The 26,955-nt window shown below is 42.9% G+C and overlaps 2 protein-coding genes across 11 annotated transcripts in view; one reads left to right on the top strand and one right to left on the bottom strand.

Annotated features, from left to right (window-relative positions):
• The window catches only part of EZH2 (enhancer of zeste 2 polycomb repressive complex 2 subunit), a 74,971-nt gene extending 73,466 nt beyond the window's left edge, over positions 1–1,505 (top strand). For 3 of the 8 annotated variants that reach the window (XM_087432197.1, XM_087432281.1, XM_087432276.1), the window contains one exon: positions 435–1,075. In XM_087432197.1, the coding sequence (XP_087288323.1) occupies positions 435–576 (142 nt within the window). In that variant the 3' untranslated portion in view covers positions 577–1,075. Of the gene's footprint in view, positions 1–434 lie in introns of all 8 variants that reach the window. The other 5 variants (XM_087432217.1, XM_087432202.1, XM_087432212.1 and 2 more) reach the window with 3 other exon arrangements.
• A 2,831-nt stretch (positions 1,506–4,336) lies between these two features.
• Positions 4,337–26,955, bottom strand: part of CUL1 (cullin 1) — a 99,536-nt gene continuing 76,917 nt past the window's right edge. For all 3 annotated transcript variants that reach the window (XM_087432310.1, XM_087432304.1, XM_087432296.1), the window contains exons 10-22: positions 20,740–20,847; positions 20,551–20,657; positions 17,616–17,664; positions 17,101–17,232; positions 15,723–15,840; positions 14,435–14,511; positions 13,835–13,966; positions 11,636–11,728; positions 7,665–7,712; positions 7,273–7,355; positions 6,609–6,714; positions 5,977–6,090; positions 4,337–4,880 (exon numbers count right to left, since the gene is read on the bottom strand). In XM_087432310.1, the coding sequence (XP_087288436.1) occupies positions 4,800–4,880; positions 5,977–6,090; positions 6,609–6,714; positions 7,273–7,355; positions 7,665–7,712; positions 11,636–11,728; positions 13,835–13,966; positions 14,435–14,511; positions 15,723–15,840; positions 17,101–17,232; positions 17,616–17,664; positions 20,551–20,657; positions 20,740–20,847 (1,248 nt within the window). In that variant the 3' untranslated portion in view covers positions 4,337–4,799. The remainder of the gene's footprint in view (positions 4,881–5,976; positions 6,091–6,608; positions 6,715–7,272; positions 7,356–7,664; positions 7,713–11,635; positions 11,729–13,834; positions 13,967–14,434; positions 14,512–15,722; positions 15,841–17,100; positions 17,233–17,615; positions 17,665–20,550; positions 20,658–20,739; positions 20,848–26,955) is intronic.

Genomic DNA, 26,955 nt, shown 5'->3' with positions numbered 1-26,955 from the left:
CTAGTTGCTGCATGTGGGACGCGGCCTCAGCATGGCTGGAGAAGCGGTGCGTCGGTGCGCGCCCAGGATCTGAACCCGGGCCGCCAGCAGTGGAGCGCGCGCACTTAACCGCTAAGCCACGGGGCCGCAAAACAGTGACTTTTCTAGAGTTCGATAACATTTTTATTGATTTATAATGTGACAATACTTAATGTGAAGCTTAATTAAACTACCTTCCTTTCCAATTATGCAGACATTGACAAGACCCTCTGGCTTCTATGGCATCGATGCACAAGCCATGGCAACGGGAGTCCTAAAATAAAGTTAATTTGCTACTTAGTTTTGGCAACAGAAAGACCTGGCCTTGGATACTCATCTCATGTGTACTCTGCCCGCTTGGTTTTGATTGACGCAGCTGCTGTGTCTTGTCTCTAATGACCCCTCTCTCCACCCAGGAAACGGTACCATGCACTTGGTGGGCTGCTGCTGACCGATTCACACAGGTTCACTCCCGTGCTTGCCCAGCGGCTGAGATCCAGCCTTGGCCTTCAACACGAGTGGAGCCCATGTGTTCATTTTCACACGTGGGCTGGTTAGGACACCCCAGTGACTGCTTGCCCCAATAGTATCTTCTGACACGGAGCTCATTCCAGCCACAGCCTTTCTGCTGTTAACAGCTCCCAACCTCGCCCCAGGCGTGAACTGGAAGGTGGGTCCTTGAAGCCAGGGAGGTTCTGCTCACTTAATATACCAGAGACCCAATGCCGCATAAAGACAAAATAAAAATTGCATTGATGGAGAGCAGTAAATTTGAGGACCATCTGGTGTACTTTTTAGTACAGAAATCTTTTTGGACCCTGACCTCTCCAGTGCCCTATTTGCTGACTTCATGAACGAGGATTCTCTGACCAGAAACACTTGACTTGCACCCCTTTGCTAGATTCCATGTGATACAGGGCATCTTTCATCAGATCCGGTCAGATTTACTTTCCTTTAGTTATAATCAGGGGGAGGGGAGCACACAGCTTGATACGTAAGGCATTCAAATACCCAATTAATAAAGACAAAATCTGGGCAAAAGCTAAGTTTAAAGTATGCTTTTTTCTCCTTCCCTCCACCCCCCCCCCCAACGCAATAACTTAGTGTGTGTGTGCCTCTAAGCTTGGCGTTTATTCCCTACCAGAGAAGGTACAGAACTGAGTAGTGTGAGTATCATATCAGGATACGGCTACGTTTCTTACACATAGTTCACTGAGGACGAAGACACCCTGCCAACAGGTTGCCCAGCTGGTCCATTTTTGCGGCCCCTCAGCCTTTTCTCCTGACGGTCATAAAGAACTGCATGAAGACAAGCCACGGCCGAAGCCGAGTCCTGACGTCCAAGCACAGGCAGCACCACGCCCACAGGCCAACTCTGCAGGTGGATTTGAAGGCACCAGGAAATACACTGTTCTGCTTGTCAAAATTCAATCAGTATTTTTCCTTCATAAATTAAAATAACCATCTACCTAGAAACTGCTTATTTTTCATTACTGTCTGGTTCATTTGATCTCTGTATCCATTCACTGACTCCAAGTCCTGATTTCTACCTCTGCCCAAGGTGTTCCAACCACTGCACCATCCCCGCCCAAATCAGTCCTAGTGAACTAACAGCGTATAATTTAAACTGGTAGATAAGGTCATCAAGAAAGGTTCCTAATGTGAACATTTTGAAAGAACCTATTCTGTTGAAAGTCAATGAGCTTTGGGCTTACTAGACTTAGCTGAAATAAATGTTTGCTCCTTGAGCCCTTCCTTATAAACTGCTCACTCCCCGGACGGGTATAGATAGTACCAGGTATTTGAAGTGGTCCAATACATCAACTGTAGACAGCTTTTTCTATGTGAACCACACCTCCACAAAGCGTTTTTTTTTAAAAAAAGGCCACTCACCTGTTATGACGACGTCATTATCTGGTCTGCCACTGGATAGATGTGTGAACTGGAAAGACGAGATCCGGGTATATAAAACCAGATCACCCAGACAGCCAAGCTATTGTGATTAAAAAAAAAGTCTTGATCAGCAGGGGCATTCAATTCAAACAGGTCAGCATGTTTGCTTTTTCATCTGGGTGTGGTCATACCTAAGTTTCTCTCAAAGGAAAATCAGATGCCAGTGTTCAGCGAGGAGGTAGGCCATCTTAAAATGTTCACTCAATACCAGTAAATTCCAGTGCCTCTTGGTCCTGTATTTACTGTCCTCTCCTTACTCATTACTGAGGCCTGTATTTTAGTGTCCCTGGCTGCGTCCTCACAAAGGCACTGACAGGTGACTGGTCAGCAGTCCATGTCTATGCAGGCATGATGTTTGACAACAGAGTCCAACCCAGGAGAACCTGTTATCTTCCGGGCTGTTGAGTGAGGTCCTCCCTTGCCTGGTCTCCTCCCTAGGTGAGAGGAAGTGGTTCCCTCAGGCTGTGGTTCCCACGGTGACATACACTTAGCCCAGAACATGGTTTGCCTTCAACCGACCAACTCCTGTGGGTTGTACCAGTGTCGCAGTCAACAATCCCTCAGGGCACCAAGAGTTTTTAGAACACCCGGGCCTTTGCCTCTAAGCAGCTTCAAAAGACTACTCAAGTTACCCAGAAAAATACACTCCTCAGAGTGCCATTCTCCACTTCTTAGAAGAAAGATGCAGCTGATGGGCACGTAAGGGAACTTGATTCTTCTGGCTTGCCTGTGGAGGCTCCTGACCGTCCTTGGTAGGCTAGGATATGGTCTGGGAATAAAGGCAAAACATCCACTAAACAGGATGTGCACCTAATGTGAAGGGCGCAGGTACAAGGTATGCGGGGTAGCCATCCCTCAGCTCACCTCTGCTGACTCTTCTGAATGTGCTCGGACTTACCCAAGGTACGGATCCAAGGGCACTCTCCATCCTGGAGGAGTTCAGGAGACACCAGCAAAATCTCATTAAAATATTTCCCACCCTTGACGGACTCAAGCACAAGTTGTCCAAGTGGCTCCACGGTGTTGCTCTGCAGCGTGTTTGTCCTGGAGGCAGACGCTGTTGCGAGGAAAAGCAAGCTGTGAGCCCAACTCCAGAGGGTTCGTGGGGGGCCCCAGGGCCCTGCGGGATGGGAGGGGAGGGAGGGTCCCTGAGTGGGACTCCTGCTTTTAGCCTGCTTTATACACTGGGAAGTTTTATAAGATCTTTTGAAAAAGATCATATATTAAAAGGAGTGGAAACCATGACCTAAGTGCTTAGTCTATTACTTTTTATAACCTATTTAACCTTTAACTTTTAAACTAACCTGTTAAGTGCCAGATTGTTCCAAGAAAGCATAAGCACTTCTGCTTATCCCCTTGGCCATGCTGTCTTTTATAACTTGGACTCAGTGGAAGTCTAGTTTGCTAAGTATGTTCTAGTACTCGTATCACTTAAGAAACCTGTGAGGTTGATGAGGAAAAGGGAGCTCGTGAGAAGCAAGCTGCAGAGTGGAGCCTGCCTGGCAAGTCTCTGCTACCACGTCTCCGTTTCTTCTGTCTTTGGGCAGGAAATGACTGCTCCCAGTGCTGGGAGCGGGCGCGGAGCACCAGCACCCCCGGCCTCGGGTCTCTCCCCGGGGGACATGCTGGGGCAGACACTCCATCCTCGCTAGAGGAGCAACTTTCCCAACAGCCAGACCACTGTCCAACCCACCAGTAGGTGCCTGAAAAGCAAAAGCGTCCGGGCTCTCGTCCTGCCTGCCTGCTTCTCACCTCCCAGCATCAGTCAGGGAGGGAGGAGGGAGGTCTTGCCTCCTTCCTCTAATCCAGGGGGTTTTACCAGTAAAAGCTGATGTGATCATCTGAAACTATTGCTTCTTTTATGTTAACTGGTTAGAACCAGACGAAGGAGTGACTAGCCCCATCGCCCCTCCACGTCTGAACACTTGCTCTGTGGACTTACCACACAAGACCGCAGAGCGGGAGAGAGCGTGGTCCCGGAGCCGGCTGCCCACCTCCACTACTTACTAGTGACAGGGTCCTTCCTCTCGCCTCAGTTTCCCCACCTGTGAAAAGGGCACACTGTTGCCTGCACGAGGGCAGAGGATTAACCCATTCAGTTGTTACAAGTGTCAACAGAATCGACACGTAGTCACTGAATCTCACATGACGCATTCAAGTCACTGGAGGAAGTCACAGTAACGAGCATGAACGTTTGAAAAAAAATATTACAAGGGGGCTTAAAATTTTAAGATCTTACAAAAAATGTTCAATCTAAAGAATGCAGCCTTTTAGACTACAGGAAGACAGTGGGAATATAAATTTGCACAATCATTATATCTTTTATTTACAAATAGAAATTAGTAAAACTTAAAACAAAACCAAATGCGACTTGTACAGAAATCCTTTAATTTTCTTTATTTTCACACATTAAAAAATGAAACACACTATACAAATGGTTTCTCATAGCAGATTACACATGGGTCCATTCAGACTTGCTCTCAAAGTGCTGCCAACATTTTAAGTGCTGCCTAAGACGACAGCGGTTAACCATGTAGCCAATGTATTGATTTAAATGCAGTAGCATGCAGCCCTCAGCATGGAAGGTTCGAGTCCCCTCTGTTCTTAAATTAGGTTAAATGGCGTTGGTGTCCATATTTACAGACTTGAAATGTGTCAATCCTGAGCAGTTCTGATGTACATCTGAGACCAGCTGATGGGAGTCTTGGTCTCAGTTTTAAAAAGGGAGGTCCAAATGTCGGCAGGCTGGCTGCTATGAACTTGAGTTTTCATTTTTTCCACCAGGAACTACTGGCTGCAGTTCGCACAGTCAGACCCTTCTAGAAGGGTTAAGCCAAGTAACTGTAGGTGTCCTTTTCACCATCAACTCGCTCCAAATATTCTTTCTCGATCAGAATGTCAATGCATTTCTGAGCATTATTTTTTAAAAAGGAAGAGGTAGTGAAAGGGGAAGAAAAACACATTTATTACCAGAACAGAGACAGGCCACTCCCACCACGATCTCCCCACCCCTGGGAGCTCAGTTGGGAGCAAATCACTCCATATATCCCTCCAGTGTGTGGTTTTGCCTCCCAGGCAGCCAAGACATTGCCTTCCTAAATGGAGTCCCCCCAGTGCCCTTTTCTTTAAGGTCCTCACTAAGGGCACCCGAGTCCTCTTCAGAGCCAGCAGGGAGCGGGGCCTCCCAGCACCCCAGGAACTGGCCAGATGCTGGAGCAGCCATGCGGCCCCGAGTCTCTCTCCACTCTCAGTCTTACCTGAGGACGTCCTTAGCAGGGAAGGGGGCAGTGGGGGACTCCCTGAGCAAACTGGCCCCTGGGCTCCAGGCAACCCCAGGAACTACAGGGACCTCCTGGCTGCCGGGGAGCCCGTCAACTGCCGCCCTCTGGGGCTCCGCACTGGCTGCCATTTACCAAGTGGTTTCCGGAAGGCAAAGAGCTGCTTAGCTTCCACCTTAACCCCACGGGGACCGAGCAGACGCGTCACCAGGAGCCGCGTGTGCTGACACAGGAGTGCCCGCACAGCACTGAAGATGAGCATGGGCCACGGCCACGACAGAGCTGCATCTCCCAAACATGCTGTTAGCAGACACGGGAGAGCGTGGACTCCAGAAGCCACGTACACAGAGTTCAGAGGTAGGTCGAACTGCTTTACGGTGTCAGACATGTGACAGAGGCAATTCTACGGCAAGCACAGGTACTGGCTGGGAGGGAGCAAAAGGGGAGGCTTCTGGAAATGCTGGTCACCTTCTAACTCTTGATCTGGTATTGGCCGTACAGCGTCTTTACTTTGAGAAAATCAGCAAGCTGAATACCTATGACCTGTGCACTTCTCTGTATACATATTTCAACTAAAAGTTTAAAAATTAAGCCTCTTTTCTTTTGCAGAAATCTGTTACATATGAATAAACCATACTGTTCAGGAAACTAATCAACCTACTTTGTGTTACATCTTTTCTCTTCTAAAACAACAAACGGAGTGTTTCTGCTCTGAAAACGCCTGTACCTTAATGACGGGGACCCGAGGCTTGAACCGGGAGGACAGCTGGGTCAGCACCTCTCCCAGCAGCTGCTGGTGCTTCAGGACCTTCCTCATCTTCATGATCCTCACGATGGCCGCCTGAGGGAGCGCGGGAGGAAGACGCGCGTGTCTCAGAGGGTTACAACAACTGCTCCTTGACAACTAAGCCAACTAGCAAACATGCTGAAGTTCTCCACCCACGCCCTGGCTTATGGTTCACTGCAGGGGGGAAGGGACTGGGGCCAGTTCTATCTGCCTATGTTTCAGCTCTAAGACAACAAACGTTAAAATGTTTTGGTCTTATGAGCAATTTTAATAAGTTAACCCAACTACAAAACATTTAAAAAATGAGAAAATAGTCAGTCTTCAAAGCCACAGCAGCTGCCTACCCCCCTTCAGTAGCTCTCCTTCCCCCCATTGTAGTTTAACTCTCACATGTACTTGCCCTAATCTATTTCATCTATTATTTCATCCATTCCATCCAGAACCATCCTTCAGCCTGGCAACCACTTGCAAGTCACAGCCAACACAAGACCCAAACGAAGCACCAGACGGGCTTCCATCACCATCTCCAGCGTGAGGGAACCCACAAGACACCAACAGGGACCCAAAGTCACCTGAATCAGTAGTTTGCGGTCTTCCTCAATATTTTTGTGTGTGGTTTCTTGTTCCTGCTTCTGTTCGGTTTTCATTGGCACATTGATGTTAACCCTTAATTTCTTACTGTCAAGAAAATGGAGGAAACTTATTACTATTGCTTTAAAAGACAACAGAGAAGGCTTCTGTTTTCAGTCTCTCAGCAGCGCTCTGCTCCCTTGTACGGAGGGCGAGTGGGGCCGTCTCTGCCTCTCTGGTGCGGTTTCGGCCATTGGCTGTGTAAATGCCCTCAGACCAAACACTGGCTGGTTCTGTCACCCACAGGGTGGGTGCCTACTTTGCCTGTAACAGGACATCTGTATTACAGGAATTCACTTCCTTAATTGGCTCCCCCAAATTCTGTCAAGTGAAATAAAATCAAAACACTTGGACACAGAGGTCCAAACTTTCTAGGCAAGCCATTTAAGAAGACTTATTTGCCAAATTAAGAAAAAAACCAAAAACTGAAACGGAGTCAAATGGAGAAACACCCAGGAGCGTCAAGCAGAGTCAAGGCCTCCACCGCCCTCCGACCCCCATGCCGGCCCACCCCACAGAGTTCCCAACCTCCCCGTGTGCAGCCACGCTGGGAAGTGCACAGGGGTCAGGGGCGAGTCTGTGCTCTAGGACTTAGAGTTTTCTTACTTTTTATAACCAAGGTATAATTTTATTAAGGTATCTGGCTTCAATTCCACCTCATCAACATTTGCATTTTCGTCTTCCAAGACCTATAAGAAAACAACTGTTACTACATAATCTCAGGAAAAGGCTTCCTTCTAGCTTAACATAAAAACTATACAGGGCCGGCCCCGTGGCTTAGCGGTTAAGTGCGTGCGCTTCGCTGCCGGCGGCCCGGGTTTGGATCCCGGGTGCGCACCGAGGCACCACTCCTCCAGCCATGCTGAGGCCGCATCCCACATACAGCAACTAGAAGGATGTGCAGCTATGACAGACAACTATGTACTGGGGCTTTGGGGGAAAAATAAATAAATAAAATCTTTAAAAAAAAAACAAAAAAAAAAACTATACAAACATACCAATAACTTCGACTTCAATAAAATCTGAAGGACTTGTGCCAAAATGTCCTGCAATTAAAGAGAAAAAGATAAGTTAAAGAGAAACTGCATTTTTCTTTGCAATAAAAACCACAGGCAACCCCATCGTCCATTTTTCCATAGTAAAACAACAGTCACCCAAGTAGAAGAATCTTTCCAGAGGAAAAGAGAGATGGTGCTGCTTAGAGGTTCCTGAAATTCACTACTTCCTCCAGTACTTACTTCTAAAAGTGAAATCAACCCTTTTCTGGCCTTGATCACCCAATAATAAAAACTGACAATTCTGTTACAAATGTCAGAAACCGTGCATAACTGATTTCTTTAACTAAACCTACAGGAACCTCTTCACTTCCTAGATGCCTGACAACTCATCCTGGACGCTGATCACTGCAGAAGAAACACTAGAGAGCTTTACTCAGCAGAACTAGAAAGAACATTCTGTTCACGAACATGACGGGGCTTGGTGGCAGGCGACCCTGTTGTCGACTTGCCTTTGATGAACTTGAAGCACATCATGTGGCCTCTGGGCCATTTCCTCACCCGTAAACAGTGGGTGGTTGACCATTTCTCAGCTCTCCTTTAGTTTCACAGCTTCATGATCCCATGAAATCGGACAGCACCATCAGCCCAACTTGCAGTTACCTGGACTCCTACGTACCTAGGACCCGCCCCCCCATGGATGGACAGAAAGGGCCTGCCCTCATCTGAAATGGATACGCATTCTGACCAGAGGGTGAAAGGTTAAAGCTATAAAAGTGAGAGGCGTCTAGTGGGGTAACTAGCCCAGAACCCCCAAGCAGGATCAGAACACTGCTGGCTAGTCCAGAGCAGGGATGACAGGTTTCACCACAAGCCAAATCTGACTGAGCGACAAATGTCTATCGCTGGGAGGGGACAGCAGCTGCATCCCCACGGGGGAGTCCTGCTACTCAACACTAGCTGAGTGGCTGGCGTAGAGTTCTCATTAGAAAGCCAAGCAGAGGAAACCACTGGACCCGCCAGCTCTGTAGAACAGGTGCCCAGGTGCAGAACCCTCCCCACAGTCTGGGCAACCTCAGCCTCCACCTCCATTTTAGTCTTCTCCTTCTGATGTGAAGAAGGAGGAAGGAGAAAAGACTCTTACATACAAAGGACCGAATTAATTTTATTAGAACTTGAAGATGTATTTTGGACTAACTTGAAGCATGATTAAAAGATAAACGACTTTTCCAGTTCACATTCTATGAGGCTAGTAATTACCCTGACACGAAAACCAGACAAAAACATCACAAGAAAACAACAGATCAATATCCCTTATGCATACAGATGTAAAAGTACTCAAGAAAATTCCAGCAAACAAAACCCAGCAGCACATAAAAAGTACTATATAACATGACCCAGTGGGATTTATCTCAACAATGCAAGGGTGGTTCAACATAAGAAAACCAAACAACGTCACACACCACAACAGACAAAAAGCACAGTCACCTCAATAGAGCAGGAAAGCACTTTAACAACATCCAACACTCTTTCAGGATAAAACACTAAAAAACTAGGAATAGAAGGGAACTTCTTTAATCTAATAAAAGGCACCTAAGAAAAACCCACAGCTAACATGCTTAATAGTGAAAAACGGAAAGCTTTCCCTCAAGATGAGGCACAAGAAAAGGAGGCCACCTCAGCTCCACAGTGTACTGGAAATTCCATCCAGAGCAATCAGGCAAGACACAGAAATGAAAGGCATCCAAATAGGAGAAAGAAGAAGTAAAACTATCTGTATTTGCAGATGACATGATTGTACATAAAAAAACTCTAAAGAATTCACAAAAAAAGTATTAGAACTAATGAGTTTAGCAAGGTTGCAGGATACAAAACATGCAGTAATCAATTTTATTTCTATACATTAATGACAAACAAATAATTCCATTAGAAATAGCATCAAATATAATAAACTACTTAGGAATAAATTTAACCAAAGTGTAAGACTTGTACACTGACAACTATGGAACACAGCTGGAAGAAATCAAAGAACCCAAGTAAATGGAAAGACATCCATATTCCTGGATTAGAAGACTTCATATTGTCAAGATGGTAATATTCCCCAAAGCAATCTATAGATTAAATGTAATCTCAGGGGCTGGCATGGTGGTGTAGTGGTTAAGTTCAGTGCACTCTTCTTTGGCAGTCTGGGACTAGCGGGTTCGGATCCCAGGCGCGGGCCTACACCATTCATCAACCCATGATGTGGCGGTAACCCACATACAAAATAGAGGAGGATGGCACACAGATGTTAGCTCAGGGCCACTCTTCCTCAGCAAAATAAATAAATAAATAAAAATAAATGCAATCTGTATCACAATTCCAACTGCCTTTTTTTTTAAAGAAATGGACAAGCTAATTCTGAAATTTATATGGAAATGCAAGGGAACCAGAATAGCCAACACAATCTTAAAAAAGAACAAAGTTGGAGGTGTCAATTTCAAAACTTACTACAAAACAACAGTAACCAAGACAATGTGGTAATGGCTACGGACAGACATACAGATCAGTGGAAAACAACTGAATTTATCCAGAAATAAACCATACATCTATGGCCAACTGATTTTTGACAAGGTTGCCAGGACCAATCAATTGGGGAAGAATAGTCTTTGACCTTGGACTAGGCAACTGCTCCTTAGATATGACACCAAAAGTACAAGCAACAAAAGAAAAAAATAAAGTGGACTTCAAAATTAAAACTGTGAGATAAAGAAAATGCAAGGACAACCCACAGAACAGGAGAAAATCTTTGTAAATCATGTATCTGATAGCGGTCTACTATGCAGAATACATAATGAATTCTTTCTCCTCAGCAAAAAGAAGGACAAATAACCCAATTAAAAATGGGCAAAGGATATGAATAGACATTTCTCCAAAGAAGATATACAAATGGCCAATAGGTGTATGATAAGATACTCAACATCATTACTCATTAGGGAAATGCAAATCAAAACCACTATGAGATACCACTTCATACCCATTAGAATGGCTATAATCAAAAAAATGGATAATAACAAATGTTGGTGAGGATGTGGAGAAACAAACCCTCATACGCTGCTGGTGAGAATATGATCTGGTGCAGCCACTGTGGAACAGTTTGACAGTTCCTCAAAAAGTTAAATATAGAGTTATCATGACTCAGGAATTCCACACCTAGGTCTATACCAAGAGAACTGAAAATAGGTTCATACAAAAATTTGTACGTCAACATTCACAGCAGTATTATTCATAATAACCAAAAGGTAGAAAAAACCTAAATGTCCATCAGCTGATGAACAGATAATGTGGTCCATCTTTAACTGGAATATATTTCAGCCATAAAAGACAATGAAATACAGATACTTGCTACAACATGGATAAACCTTGAGAACATTACGCTAAGTGAAAGAAGGCAGACACAAAAAGCTACATATTATTCTGTTTACATGAAATGTCCCCCAAGTAGGCAAATCCATGGAGGGACCAGGGAGAAAGGGATAAAGGGTAGTTACTGCTAAAAGGTATTAGGTTTCTTTTTGGGGTGACAGAAAGGTTCTAGAATTGGATAGTGGTGGTGGTTGTACAATCTTGTGAAATACCACTGAATTGTATACTTTAAAATGGTGAATTTTATGTTATGTGAAATATATCTCAATAAAAAATAAGACTGAAAGCAAGAACATTAAAATTAAGTGAAAATTTAAGCTTAATAAAAGCTTAGCTGGACAGAGGGTTAAGAATGGGTTAAATGAGAGAAAAGCATGTCACGTGTATGTGTGTGCACATGGTGTATTGTTACACTGAGTTTAAAAATTAAGTTTTTTTTTAACATGTATTAAAATCCTGGAATAAGAGCACATTCATATTCATAAGGCAAATATCTATTTCAGATCGGAGACCCCCTATCCTCTCCCACACCTTCCCTACACTGTCCACAGAACAGCAGCGTGAGATACCATTTTGATCTGCGTGCTGTCGGTGAGCTGCTGCACGGCGTAGGCGTCCTCCGTGTTGTACTGCAGCAAGATCGCCATCTGGAAGGTCGAGGCCTTCGAGGTCCCCCATATAAAAGAAAGAGAAGCGAAATTTAAATGCATGGAAAACAACTCCAAAAATACATAGCCTGGGTTTGAAGAACTTATTTATGAAATGAATTCTTTGAACAGATGCAAAAAATAAAGCAGATCTACTTAAAAGGGAATACAAAGTGTCGAAATTCCACCACAATGCAACATTTTCCTGAAAGACGTCATTTCCCACCTTCTCAAACATTAAAATGATTTTGAATTTTTTTCTAAATGCTTTGTCTATGTAAATACAAATTATATATGCATCCACACTCACTTTTATATAGATAAATATATACCCATCTGGTATATACAGAAACCTTAAGCATCAATCTTCAAATTTGTTTTCTGCACAAATGCTAAAGAAAATTGTCTCGTGGTACATTACTGACATAAAGTGACCTGCGTATTGAATTATATTTGATTTTTTTTTTATCCTAAGTACTTTACTATGTAAAGTATGAAATGGCTTAAAGCAAATCACAGCTGCTCTAAGGCAGCCTTTAGTAAACAGCGTGCCAGGTAGTGCCCACTGGTTCTTAAGTGTGGGCAGGGAATGGACGCCCACTGAGGGCTCGCTCCTCTTGTGGGGGAGCCTGGCTCCTTTCCCACATTTCCCATGGGAATCCCTTCTCCCTTCTCTTCCATAATCCACAGCAACAAGAACCACGAGCAGCAGACCTTGGTCAATGAAAGAAACAAGCAATGACCTGTAGGCCTGGGTTAGTGCTTCTGAGTGCCAACAGTGCTTCTGGAGACTTAGGATGCCAATCAGAAAAATGACCATGGGAGGGAGAAGGGGTAGAATCTAAGAGGCTGAGAGACCTCTCCCAAGAGGGTGGGGAGGACGCCTCCAATCTCTAAGGGCAGAGACCAACACCAAACTGATCTCAAAGAAACACTCCACAGCTTGGTGTGGTTCCACAGGGGTACACATCTGCCATAACTCACACTGTATACTTAAAACGGTGTCTTTTATTGTATATAAATTATCTCAATAAAGTTGATATAAAAATTATTTAAAGAATCAAAGAAAAAACACAGAAAAGCACCTATTTGTTTGTACCTTAAATAAAAACACAAGGGCTGGGAAAGGGCAGGTCACTGACATATGACATTGTGCCTGCCCTGGGCCACCTTAACTCAGTAAACATACCCCTTGCTAAGCGCCCACCTGGTCAAAAAAGGGGTGCTGACAGTTTAGGGACTAAAGGATAAACTCATGGATTCTTCTATGTATATGTGGGGATAAAGAAAACAAAACTTCAATTGTATAGTAATCTACATTCAAGTTGATAAAGACCTCTGGACCTGGTCTAACAGAATACTATACATTTTGACTATTTTATCAGAGTAGAATTATTGCAAGTTTAAATTAATGAGCAGATCCGAGTCTGAAGAATCCAGTAAGAAGTTTCTTAACACTTAAAAATAGAGTTACAATTATTTTTATAAGCTCACCAGTGAAACCTTCTTGGAAATTAAAACAAAGCAATTACTTGTGAAGCCCATCCTGCACAAAAGTTCAAGTAGAAAGAACCTGGACTCTTTAAGGGAAAAGACCTTAGCCGAAATTCTGGCTCTGCCACGTATAAGCTAGAATCCAGAGAAAGTCACTTAAATTAACCTGAGCCTCAGTTTCTCATCTATAAAATGGAAACATTAGTCACACAGTTATTATTATTTAGTATTCAGTACTATTGTAAGCAGTGAAGGTTATTATTAATATGAAACTTTGTCAAAGGAAAAGAGCTATTATCATAATTAAATATATGAAACCAGCTTTTCAAGCTACCACCTGAACACTTAATGTGTGTCAGGCGGGAGCTGAGCCACACAGTTATTAAATGCAGTATTTCATTGAATTCTCACACCACTTCCAGTGTATAAGCAGTAACATCCCCATGTTATGGAAAAGAAAACTGAGGCTTAGCATCATTAAGTAACTTGTCCCTTCGCCAGAAAGAATGAGAATTCAGCTCATGTGACTCTTTGGATTCTGCGGCATGAATCACTGGATTCTGATTTCTACATTGCCTTAACTTCATTTAGACTTAAAAAAATTCCAAAATAAAAAGGTGATCTTACCTGCAAAGTATATCTGTTTTTGAAGCAGTTTGTTACCAATTCTCCTTTAGACAGTTGATATAACCATGTCAATTTCCTGCCACTGTGACGGCTGGCATAAAAAGCTGTGAACCGCTGATAACTACGTTCCAGCTGGATAAAAGGAGAACATTATGTGAAATATATATCTCACTATATTCTATATTCAGCATTTCTAAATAAAGTACACTGCTCCAAATTTACAGTACAAAATGCTTAATAAAATACTTCTACTTTTAGATGTTTGACTCTCTTGCAAAGCACATTAAACATTTGAAGGTACCATCAAAAAAGGTTAAGTAGGTATCCTCATATGTTCATCACAGAACTAATTAGGTTCTATCTTCTAAGGGGAAATAAACATGAAATGGACATGCTCTGTTGAGCTGCGACAGAAGTAGCCAACCTTTAGATGTCCTATCGTGCCCCACTGCACATGACCCTGCCACAGCACTGCCAGTTGAATGTCACATGGCCAACCAGCAGGAAGGCCGTCTGCAGACACCATCTGGGTTAGTGGTGAAGGCTGTCCCTTCTCATCTCTACTCAACACTCACGGAGCAGAAGACAAACTGCCCTTACCTCTGACGGCAAAGCAAACGTGCAGGACTGCTGGAACGGCCACGATCCGGAGCTCAGGACTTGAATACTAAAATCCACTGCGGGAGCGGAGGAATGAGAATCCAGGAATACATTTAATTAGTCTTATAAACTGAAAAATGCCACCATTTCAGATAAATGTGGATTGCTTTTTATTAAGAGAAAACATATTAAATGAAAAATCTTGCTTCAATATAAAACTAAGGATTGAACATATTTAATTTCAATTAAATTATTTTATTCAATTAAAATTAGTAAAGGGTAAAAGAGCCAGAAACTGTTTTCCTCCAAAGAATGCCAGTTTTTCACTCCACTTCTAACTCAGAATTATGACATCAGATGCCTGTTCTGCTTCCTTTACTTTAGTTTTCTGCCATGAATAACTTGTCCCCCGAGGCACCTAAGCTCACCAGGCACAACAGCATTAGAGCCCCAAGCCAAGAAGACGAACATGCCCAGAGTAAACGACTTCAGGATGCTTTGTGTAGCAGTTACTACTATGAGCAGACACACACACTATACACATACACGTGGTATACATATAACCTACACATTCTAACAACAACTTCGTCATCATAGATAGATGATTGTAAGTCCACTGGCACAAGTGTCAAGTTTGACTACAGAACAGTTCTTTCAATTTGGGAAAAATGCAATTTCCATCTTTCATATAAAAAGACCATATTACCATATGATGCTATCAGCAGAATCTGCCATCCCACTACTGCAGCAAGACCTTACAACAGGAGCCCAGCTGCCCTCCTGCAAATGAGTCCCAGCCCCCAGCCTGTCCCAATCCCCAACACCAATCTGAAGCCAGGAGGCCTTTAGTTAGTTTCACTCTGTTATCTACACAGCCAAGTCAGTTTCTTATCATTACAAAAACTGCTAGAATGGCTCCAAACTAAGGTTAAAAAAATTAAAAACTACACTGTGTGTGGAGCCCCGAGTTGGCAGATGCCCAGGGTGGGGCGGCCACTCAGCAAGCAGAAAAAGTCAGGGTTCAGAACCTGGATGCAAGCCACCGGCTCGGCCCCTCCAACTCCCACCCGGCTGTGCTCAGCAGCGGGTCCCCCGGCAAAGGCTGACATGCTTCTGCGGCTGCCACCTCCAACCGGGGTTCAGGAGGAGCTTCTGTTTGTCCGTCCTTGAACTCCTGATAGAGCATGCACCACCCTTAATATTCTGTTACCTTTCTCACTTGCTACCCAGCGCTGACTTCTCCAAGAATGTGCCTGTAAAAATGACTTGTCAACACGTGGGTACTCACGGTCCAGCGGCTCTGAATTTGTCAGGTGCTTTTTGAACTGTTCATTCAAATCTTTGCTCACACCAATGTCTTGAAACATCCGCTGAAGTTTAGAGGTATACTCAAAACCACAAGCTTGCTGAAATGAACCCAGAAAACTGTCTTAGGAATTTCTACGGAAATATAAATGTATATAAGAGAATCTGATAGAAATCACAGTACATGACACATGCTTAATTAATTGTATGAAACACCTACTAAAGGTAGTAACATTTAACTGGATCGCATGGTTTAACTGTGCAAGGATTAAAATTATCAAAAATAATACAGCTATAAACTAAACAGTTAAGTCTTTATACCCACAATAACTATCATTCAAACATCTAAGAACAAGGATTTCTGACACCATGGTAGAATACAAAAGTGACATAATTTTTTTGTCTCTTATCCGCTACTATAGACTGAACTACGTCCCCCAAACTCATATGTTGATGCTCTAACCCCCAACGTGATGTTGCGTGGAGGTGGGGCCTCCGGGAGATGAAGTCATGAGGGTGGCCCTCCTGGGATTAGTGCTGTCGTAAGAAGAGACCAGAGAGTTTGTTCTCTTTCCCCACCACGTGAGGACACAGCAAAAAGGCAGCCATGGGTGAGTGGAGAAGAGAGCGCACCAGAGACTGAACTGGCTGGCACCTTGGACTTGGCCTGCCCGCCTCCAGAACTGTGAGAATAAAGTTCTGCTGTTTAAGCTGCCCAGTCTATGGTGTCTTGTTATGGCAGCCTGAGCAGAATAAAACACCCACATAACTATAGTTTCAGGTCAAACTGAAATGCTCTAAGACATATAACAGCACTCGAAGGGCCAGCAAGCACTGAAACGAATGCAGGCTAAGTGCAGAGGTGGCTGAATAGAGAAAGAACAACTCAGCAGCAAAGCAACCCGGATGCTTCCTGCCCTCCTGTAGATACAGGGCTATAGACAGCTAACCAAACCCAGAGCAAAACAACACACCCAACCAACTCTAGGCCAACAAAATGTGAGTACGGGCCGAGCCACTCTGAGCAATTCTGATGGGTGAAGACAGAGCTGAGGCCAAAGGTGTGGGAGCCAGGAGAGGATGCTCGGATGGTGAGCACAGCACAGCCAGGCCTAGATGGAACAGGAGGGCCCCACAGAGTGGTGCGGACGGGTGGGGAAAGCACTTGAGGCCGGAGGAGGGAAGACCTGGACTGTCACAACACCTGTGGCAGGTTCTCAGTGGCGGAGCAGCAGAGCCCACGCCATACAAACTCCTTGTTATCTACTGACGAACAGCTTTGTCCAACTGATGACCTGGAGAAGCTAAGAACTTGAATCACGACTTAAAAATTGAATTTTCCAGGAAAAGATTAAATTTACCTTTAATTTAGAGATCATGCTTGCTTCGGCATCGTCACTGGCACTGTTCTGATGTACGAGTCTTTTGGCCAGCATCTTGGCGTAGAACTTCTGAAACACGTCTTTATCCTCTATGTACTTGAAGACAACCATCTAGCAAAGGCACCAAGGGAGCACGCATAAAGCACTTACAAGCCGATTGTCACTGAACACACACCAGAAACCAACATGTGTGCTTTGTTTCACTGGCCCTGTATGCCAACATATATAATGGCAAGAAACACCACCCCATAGTCTTTAAAGTAAATATTTTCATTAATCCTTTAAATCACATTAAGTTAGTGCAGACTTAGAACTAATGAGGCAGGTACAAATGCTAAAATTAGTGACTCAATTTAGGGAGTAAAATCATAGATTCGAAATAAAATAAATGATCCTACTACTTCTCATTTTTCGGATGCCTTATATAAATAACCTTAAAACAACTTGTCAGATACAAGGCTACGGAAAACTGATGTGATTACTAAGCACCTTACCACTTGATTGAGCGTATCTTCTAGTTCTGCTTCTTCTGGGTTCTTGGAACTGAAATTTTTAAAAAAGAAATAGTGTTTTAAAACAAATCAGCAAAAATTTAACCAACAAGCACCGTTTAGCCAAACTATCATATCAGAACGTGGTTCTGAACATTCAAATGATCAGTTCTCTTTAGATTAGTAAGTATGTGGGAAGAGGGAAGGTTAACTTTTCTTACTACGGCAGTTTGGCAATCTTATACTACGACTACCACGGAAGAAGAGACCATGAAATAATCACGTAGACTATCCAAGATGAAACGCAACAGCAGATATTTATTAAAAGTTCCCCAAAACATTCCAAATCAAGTTTTCCTTTAAGAGAATCTATTTAAATATATGTAAATGAGCTTCACTTTTCTAATAGCTTTCTACAATATGCTTTAACTTTGAAAAAATAAAAAGGCATATAGTTTCCTTTTAATGGCTTAATAATTAAGGATAATAAGAGGGTTTACACTACTACTACAGTGTTGCCTTCTGTGTAGCTTATGTCTACAATCAGATGGCTGTCGTTCAACAACGGATTCATTCATTCTGTTCTGTGAACAAACATTAATTGAAAGGTGATTTCAGGGTAAACGAATTTCTTAAGGAATATTTACTGCAAGAGTCCTTCACAAGTAAGACCCCTATAAAGTCCTATCAAATGACCCAGCCACCAAACAAGCTCTGAAGAGGTGCTTCTACTCAAGAATAGTTGGCTCGCGAAACCCAATCCTGCTCTCCACACCGCTAGGTCAGGGTAGTTTCTCCTTCCTGACCCAGTTTAACTTGGTGCCTGCTCGACTCCAGCCACTAACACGTGCTCGTGAAGCAACGCTTTAGAGCTGTCTGCCATTCAGTCTGCTTCAGCAGCCTTACTTGAGCAATGATATATCAAGAGACTTGATGAGGGCCATTTATGAAAAGCCAATGGATAAAAAAGACACTACGTGTTCTGCCAAACAAACTGAAGCCCTACTAGAGTACCTCCATATTTAAAATACTGAAAATTTTCATATTACAGAGCGTAAAAAACTGAAAACAGGCCAGAAGAGGTATTCCAATTGAAAGTCCATTTTCATTCCTGGAATGAATACATTAGAGGATCTGAGTGGCATCGCTAAATTACACGTTAGACCAGCATTGCAATAAATAGAAAAAAACACTCAACTCCCACTGGCCTTGGGCAAATGGCTTTCTGGCAAAGTTAAGAGAGATGGCTATCGACCTTTGATCAAATGTTTTCCCATGTCCATCAAGAAGACCACATCGTGTTCATATAGTTCTCTGTTAATACAATAAATTACAAGCCATCCTTACATTCCTAGAAAGGTAAACTCTGTTCTGGAGAATTATTCTTTAGTTCACTGATAAATTTAGTTTCCTAACATTCTACTTAAGATTTCCACAACTCTATTCTAACTCAAGGATTTCTTTTTTTTTTTTTTTTCTGTGAGGAAGATTAGCCTTGAGCTAACATCTGTTGCCAATCCTCCTCTTTTTGCTGAGGAAGATTGACCCTGGGCTAACATCCATGCCCATCTTCCTCTATTTTATATGTGGGATGCCTGCCACAGCGTGGCTTGATAAATGGTGAGTAGGTCCGTGCCTGGGATCCGAACCCGTGAACCCCAGGCTGCCAAAGCAGAGCATGTGAACTTAACCATTATACCACCGGGCCAGCCCCCACAGCTCTATTCTAAGTGAGACTTGTCTGTAGTCTTTTTCTTGGTATGTGTAGGTCTTCTTGGTCGTTTTCATAATGGGGTTATGCAAGCCTTAGAGAACTGTGTAAAATATAATTTATTATTATTAAAGCCAGTGTAATTTGGGGGCGTGGAAACCACTGCAACAACGTTTGCTGATGTGACATCTGGAATAGTACAGTAAGCCCTGAGCATTTCTCAACTGAGAGAAGCTGTTCAAGGAGAGAAGGCGAGGAAAACCACAACAAACACACAAACAAAAAACTACAACTTCAAAAAACACGACCCAGAGGAGAGACCCATATCAGATGATGCTGCCTCTAGCTCTTAACACACACATGTTTATTAGGAAAAATTTGTTGAGAAATAAGATGTTTAAAGATATAAAGAACAGGGGCCGGCCCCGTGGCTTAGCGGTTAAGTGCGCGCGCTCTGCTGCTGGCGGCCCGGGTTTGGATCCCGGGCGCGCACCGACGCACTGCTTGTCCGGCCATGCTGAGGCCGCATCCCACTTACAGCAACTAGAAGGATGTGCAGCTATGACATACAACTATCTACTGGGGCTTTGGGGCAAAAAAAGAGGAGGAGGATTGGCAATAGATGTTAGCTCAGAGCCGGTCTTCCTCAGCAAAAAGAGGAGGATCAGCACGGATGTTAGCTCAGGGCTGATCTTCCTCACAAAAAAAAAAAAAAAAGATATAAAGAGTATGAAATAGCAATAAAACAAACTCATCAAATGAAGATAAAGGTCAAAAGTACACAGAATAATGAAAGTACTGTAGTACATGGAGAGTCAGTGAAAGACACAGCCAGTGGGAGCTACTGCAGCAGATTTTCAGCTGGAAAAAAAATTAGGGTAGGCCAGTAGACAAGGGCAACCAGAGCAGAAGAGAAAAGATCACTTTCTGCTGGCGTCTCCACCTCGTGACAAGCAGTCTGACCCATCCAACGGAACTTTTTTTAGCTAACTAAAAGAGTCACGCTGCCTGCAGTTCTTAAAGACATTAGTAACGTAAGAAAACAATGAACTGGGCATATAACATGAAGTATCTTTTAGGAAGAAAAAGAAGGTATATTATATTTAAAGCATTTTCTCAAAAGGCACAAAAATTACAATTTAATGTATGTAACATGCAATTAATTTCTCATATAAGAACTGAGATTTTAAACAGGTTTACTATAAAAAAACACGAAGTCACTAATACCTCTTCTTCAACAAGGAGTCACAGTATCGAGCCAGCAACTCAGGGGATTTACTGGACGACTGAGCCATTTTGGTAACTGCATTGTTGTTTATGAAGCGACCACAAGCCTGTGGATCACATAAAATACAGTCAGAGGACAACGAGCTCTCCAAGGATCCCACAGGAAAGCCACGGTGCTAACACACCCACCTTGTCAAGCGCAGCCACGAAGCCAGCATCATTGTTGAACGCTGACATTACCAGCGCATTGTATTTCTTATGAACATCCAACACTGTCTGTACATACATTTTGGGGTCCTTAAGTAGGGGAAGAACAGAAACAAAAGATGGTTACTGTGGATTAAATTGTATATTAATGTTACTATAAAATATTCCAGAAGGTTTAGATACTTCTTCAAAGAAGTTAATGAATGAGATCAAGAAATAGTTTTGGTTTCATCATCAAAACACAAAGGACATTTTGTTTATAGATATAATAAAATACATTCTCCGCACTCAAAATTAAATAATGATTTCAAGGTTGTATGAAAAAAAGTGATTTTTCAAATTATTTGAAAACTCAAAGGGCTCATAGAAAACAATTTTCAAAGTGACAGCTTTGCTTAGCCAACTTTTGTTACTGTTAAAAATTCAAATTCTAGATTTTGTTTTGTCTGGGAAAACCAATCAGCTGGTAAGATCAGTAATCAGTCAGTTATCTAGAACTTAACTGGGCAGGCAATGCAAGAAAAACCTAGGGTTTAGGCCCGAGGAGACTCGGGCAAGGGGCAGGGGTGGGTCACACACGGCTGTGAGGGTCTGATCAGCCCACCTGAGCAAGTCAGAAGACTCGTGTGGACAACAAAGGGAGCTAACACGGGAAAGGCCAGGGTCTGGGGCACAGCAGAGCACTGGGGCAGGCAACTGGGAGCTGCTGGATAAAGGAACAACATAACGGAGTGAGACATAAACATCAGCCACAGGAGAGGCTTCCAGAGCGATGCAGAGGAAGACAGTAAGGACGGCGGACAAAGGAGACAGACCTGAGGACTAATAAGAAAAGAATGGCTGCTGCAGAGGACTCACTGCACCCCAGACGGCGCTGAGCCCTGCACGAGGGCTGTCACCATCACACTGTGAGGTCGGTGCTGCTGCCATTCCCATTGTACAGGTGAAGAAACTAAGTTAGAGGCCAAGGGCTGAAGTGGTGGCAGAGTCAGGCCTGAACCCAGGCAGCCCGAGTCCCAGTTCAGCATCTCCTCTACAGCTTTGAAAAGGGAAAAGCCTCAGGTGACAGGTCAGGAAGACACACGTGAGGCAAGCTGACCCACTGAGCCCGTGAGCGCTGGCTCTATGACAGACACAGCACCAGCGGGAGGGTGTCACTTCACAAATGGCAGCCTGAGTGCAGGGAGCTGAAATGGTTTGCCCAATGTTTCCAAATTCTTGATGGATATTAAGCCCCAGGATTCCGGAATGAGAAACCAGAATTCTCCAAATTCTAATTATTCTGCATTTTGGTAACACTTTATTTACTTGTTTTTAAATAATAACGAGTAACCATTAAGAGTGAACCATTTTTCTATGATAGAGTTATACTAAGAGTTTCAGAGGTTTTCTGTAAAAAACAAATATATATATATAAAAAAAATGCAAAATTTATTATTATTAAGAACAAATATATTGTGACAAGGTTACAATTTAGTAACATGTGAAGTGGCCTCTACCTGACACAGACACTTGATAACAGCAACATTAACAGGAAACCTAACACAAAATAAATGCCAAATAAAAATCACTTAAAACATTGAAAGCTAATACCACATATATTTAATATTTAAAAATTATCTATCTTAAAATGTTACACACAGCATGAACTGCCCCATCAGATAATTTTGCTCTGTTTCACGACAACTATTCCAGATGAAGAAAAATGCCTTCCATCTTGCATTGAAATGGTCTCGTTCCTCAGAGCACATCCAAAAGCATCTTCCAGTCGGCATACATCTACTTCATAGAAACTCGTTTTTTTTTAAATAATGAAAACATTGTCTGCTTGGCTTAATTTTGATTTTGCCATTGAAATCAACAGTGCTTTTGCCAACTGAGATTTCAGATCGCTTTCTGATATCATGTCAAATTATTTCACAATATATTTTTCTCTTTGCATTTCTTTTGTTAAAGTATTTACAAACAACTTTAGCCTACAGCGAGAATCCAAACACTGGAAAATGACAGCAAACATTATTGGGTAGTATTTGAATAAGGTAACTTTCAACATTAACTGCATTACAAAGAATCACATGTCAAAATTGCCAATTTAAGGACTGGCTTTGCTTCCAAAACTTGCTATTTTTTGGAACACCACTATTCACAGGATTTATATAAAGTATATTATCTATATAAACATATCAGTATTTATTTTATCTGCAAGAATGACTCACCCCGAGCAGCAGAGAGTTAACTTGGCATCACCTACAAAGGGACTGATAAGATTGCACTTTCTCTACCACCTGCTCTGGTCCTGGTTCCAGAGACAACGACCTTAACCTTGGACTCCCAGCGTCAGCACCTCCTGCCCTTGCTTTGGACTGTCATCAGTGGATTCCTTTGAACCAAGAATGTCGGTGTTGACTATTAGGCTTGCTTATAATGCTTTTCCCTGTTTTTTTTTGATTTCTTGACCGATTTTTCTCAGATTCAGAATTTGGAAAAACATAAAAGTCCCAAGAAATGCCAGGAAGGAATTCCCCACAGAAAGACAAATCTTCCCTAAGGCCACAGAAGTCTTCAGATTCCAATTCCAAAATTCTTTCTACTACAGGAAAAGACCCAACCAGGAGTCCGGCTGGTAAGAAGTGAGGGTCTGAATGAAACCCACTAAAGGAAGAGTGTGCTAAAGCACTAAGCCTTGGAAATCTGAATTTAGCATTTCACATCCAGAGAGAAACCACTTAGGAACCTGGCAAGGGCAGACGGAGACAGGCACACACCGGAATAATACAGAGGAGAGAATTTTAAGGAAGGAGTAGCCAGCAGTGCCAAATAGAAAAAAGATGTTCAAAAGATGAGAAGCAATCAGAAGGTAAATGATGATCTTGAGGAGGTATTTCAGAGGGCACCAGACTGCAGGGTTATAAACGCAAAAGACGTAAGGAGACAGAAAAGATCAGCTGGATAAAATGCATGTTTTTTAAGAAAACGAAGATCTGTGAATCTTTGACATTTAAAAAAAACGAAGAGTAGTAATTGGTTTGATTCATGACCATCTGTTTTATTCAACAGTACAGGAGAACTCTTTGCATGTAAGAAACCCGACACCTCTCAGGGCTTGTCCCTGAGGGATCTCATCCAACTCCTACATGACTTCGGTCATCGTTATGATGTCAATGACTGTCACATTTATCTCTGGACCAGACCAGACTTCTCCTAACTTAGCTCACACAACCTGCCCTTGGATGCTCATGGGATCCCTAAACTCTGTATGTCAGGGCTGACCTGTTCTCCTCCAGGACCCTGCTTCTCTTCTGATCACTCTTTCTCCTTTTCTTTCCATGTTTTATTGTAAAAAAAAGAAATTCAAATATTACAAAGAACAGTAAAATCCAGCCCATGAAGTCATCATCCAGCTTCAACAATTATCAAATACAAAACCTGTCCGTTACCGAGTCTAACTCTCTAATGCTTTTTTTTCCTCCATCCCAGCCACAATCAAGCCCACGACATTTCCCATCTGAACCACTATAACAAACCCAACTGGAATACTCACAACAACTCTTCTTCTTTTCAATACAATTTCCACACCGTAGCAATTTCTTAAAAAATAAAAACCTGATCTTGTCAGTTTCATGCTCATTGTAACCTTGCCTGGTTTCCTCTTGCCCTCAGGACTAAGGCAATATCATTAACATGGCTCCCAAGGTCTCCCATGGTCTGGCCAGCCCAGTCCTACCCTTTCAGTTTGACCTTGTGCCACTTCCCCTCTTCTCAAGTCACACCAGACTTCTTGTTTCTTAGAATGGGTCGTGTTGACACCCCAAGGGTCTTTGCTCTGTCTAGGATCCCCCTTTGCCTAGTTAGCTCTAACTCTTCTATCGGTCTCAAATATCTTCTCAGGGAACGTCCCTGAACTTCCAGGACAGGCTAGGCCTCCCTGCCTCTACAACGCCCAAACCCCACTGGAGTGCTAATCACACTGGCAGTTAGCCTTTCTTCTGGACCTAAGCTCAAAGAAGCCTGCTGGGGCTGTGTCTACCTTGCTCACTACTGCTGTACTTCTTAGCACCCAGTGTAGCAGCATTCATCAACTATTTCTTAAATCGCTAAATCAGAAACGTAATCATAATCATAACTGAATTATTCCCTTTTATTCCATACATTTCCACTAAAAGGATAATTCTAAAGACCAATTTCACAAAGAGAAACTACCCGTTAGGAGCCTCACCTAACTCCCACTTTATGTCATCCTAACTTAAAACAGTAAAGCACATACAGCAGATGAAAGGTCTGAGGATACTAACTCATGGAGAGCTAGTATATACTAGATACAATTTCTCAGGATCACTTGTGGCCTGAAGTGGTATTGTAACATTGTCAAAAGAGGCTCGAGGGAGCACCTTCACTATTTCATGAATATAAGTTAGTGACTCTCCAAGCCAGTAACAGATCCGACCAGTCCTTGGAACCCTGCTCTCATCTAGAAAAACCTCTGAGGCACATTCAGCACCCATATCTTTCGTCCAGCCAGGACGAAAGAAAGCAGCTCCATTACAGGAGCTTTAACAGAGTTCTTTGAAGACAGCCAGTCACCATCACAGGGCACACAGGCCCTTGCTTGATACTGTCGATGTCCTTACCCTGAGATAATTTTTCTTTGAGAAGAAGGAAAGGGAAAGATACGAAGTCTCATTAATTAACAAAAACACACCATGCAATTATTTGGGGGCAGTATATAATTCTTCTTCCCCATAAACATTAGCACTTGGTCTTTGGTGTAACATTATCTATAACCACAGAAGACACGGAGAAGCAAAAGTTTCAGAAAAAGAACAATCACAAACCACTAACTACAGAGAGAATCACGTAACACTTGGTCAGCATACAGACTACCCCCTTGACAATTACCTGGGGAAATCTGGACCCTAGACTGGCTCCCCAGCACTCAGCTCGTTTCTGAAGGCCTCCCTCCACTGCCTGAATGTGTGTGCTCAGGGAGTAAAATTAATCTTGATAATAACTAATGGGCAAAAAAAAAAAAAAGGAGAGCACCCAAAAGCTGAGGGACGAATGGGAGGCCTCAAAAATCTTTTAGTAAAATAGTCTCGCATTTTCTTAATGGGCTTTTTCTACTCCATCATCTAACCTCTTTAGAGGTTCTCAGTTCTTCTGAGAGTGGTTTCAAGCTTAAAATACCAAGACAAAAAAGCCTAGCGGTTTAACCAGTGCTCTCTACTCTCATCACTGTAACCTCTGTCCACCTGCCACTTTTTGCTTCATTTATATTTATCTGTGATCCTGACTCTGAGTCCAGATCGTAATCAATAAATCTCTCATCTCACCATTACCTTTGGATTCTAAAAACTCTACAAATTCCTGGTCTCGGTTATGTAACTGTGGGCTTTCACCTTTGACCCTGGCCCTCATCACCCTTGGCTTTCCCCTTGTTCTGGCTCACACCTACATTTTCCTTCAGTCCAAGGTGGGGCTGGAGTCCCTGTATCAGCCCCTTGGTATTACTCTGTCACTGCTGAGGCTCTAAGTTGACTAGATTCAGGCACAGAGTGATCAGAGGTGAAAATATTAAATTTTGGAAGTGGAACTAAGACTTGTCAGGAAAAAATGTGTCTCTAAGAGGAAGAATGATGTTTCAGAAAGTAACAATTACCTGAGTTCAGAAACAGGAGCAGTGTAGAGAGAAGATAAGAGCTGGGTGGGACTGCGTATCAAGAAGGCATGGGGGGCGAGAGGGAAGTTCAGGGGCAGTCTCTAACTGGTCTGGAACCAAGCAGGGGCCACCTCAGGACTTATAAATATATGGCAAACATTAACCCAAAATTTAGTTTGATGTGGGGTATCAAGTCAGATTTGGGTAGAGAGAGGCTTCTATAACTGGTCTGCTTGTGAAAAGACAAGTCTTCCCCACAGCTGAAAGAAAGAAGGCAATATCCGGGATATAGAAATGAAACAAGGAGTCTTTTCACAGCCTGGTTACCCTAGACTAAAAACGGACAACTGGGTATTTCTTCTTTTAGAGAAAATGTTTATTCTCTTCATCCTATGGCAAGACAAAAAATAAATTCACGAATTTAGCTATATGCTTTTAGATATAAATTTAAAATGTAAAACCAATTTACATTGTATATATCAGTTCTTTATGTAGTTAAATTTGTTAGTTAGATTTACTGTATAAAACTGCTTCCTTTTGTC

Source organism: Ceratotherium simum, chromosome 1 (genome assembly GCF_057802395.1).
Source record: "Ceratotherium simum simum isolate JZ-2026a chromosome 1, ASM5780239v1, whole genome shotgun sequence".
NCBI lineage: Eukaryota > Metazoa > Chordata > Mammalia > Perissodactyla > Rhinocerotidae > Ceratotherium > Ceratotherium simum.
Note: the sequence above shows the minus strand (reverse complement) of the source record. Positions and strands in the feature narration are given on the sequence as shown.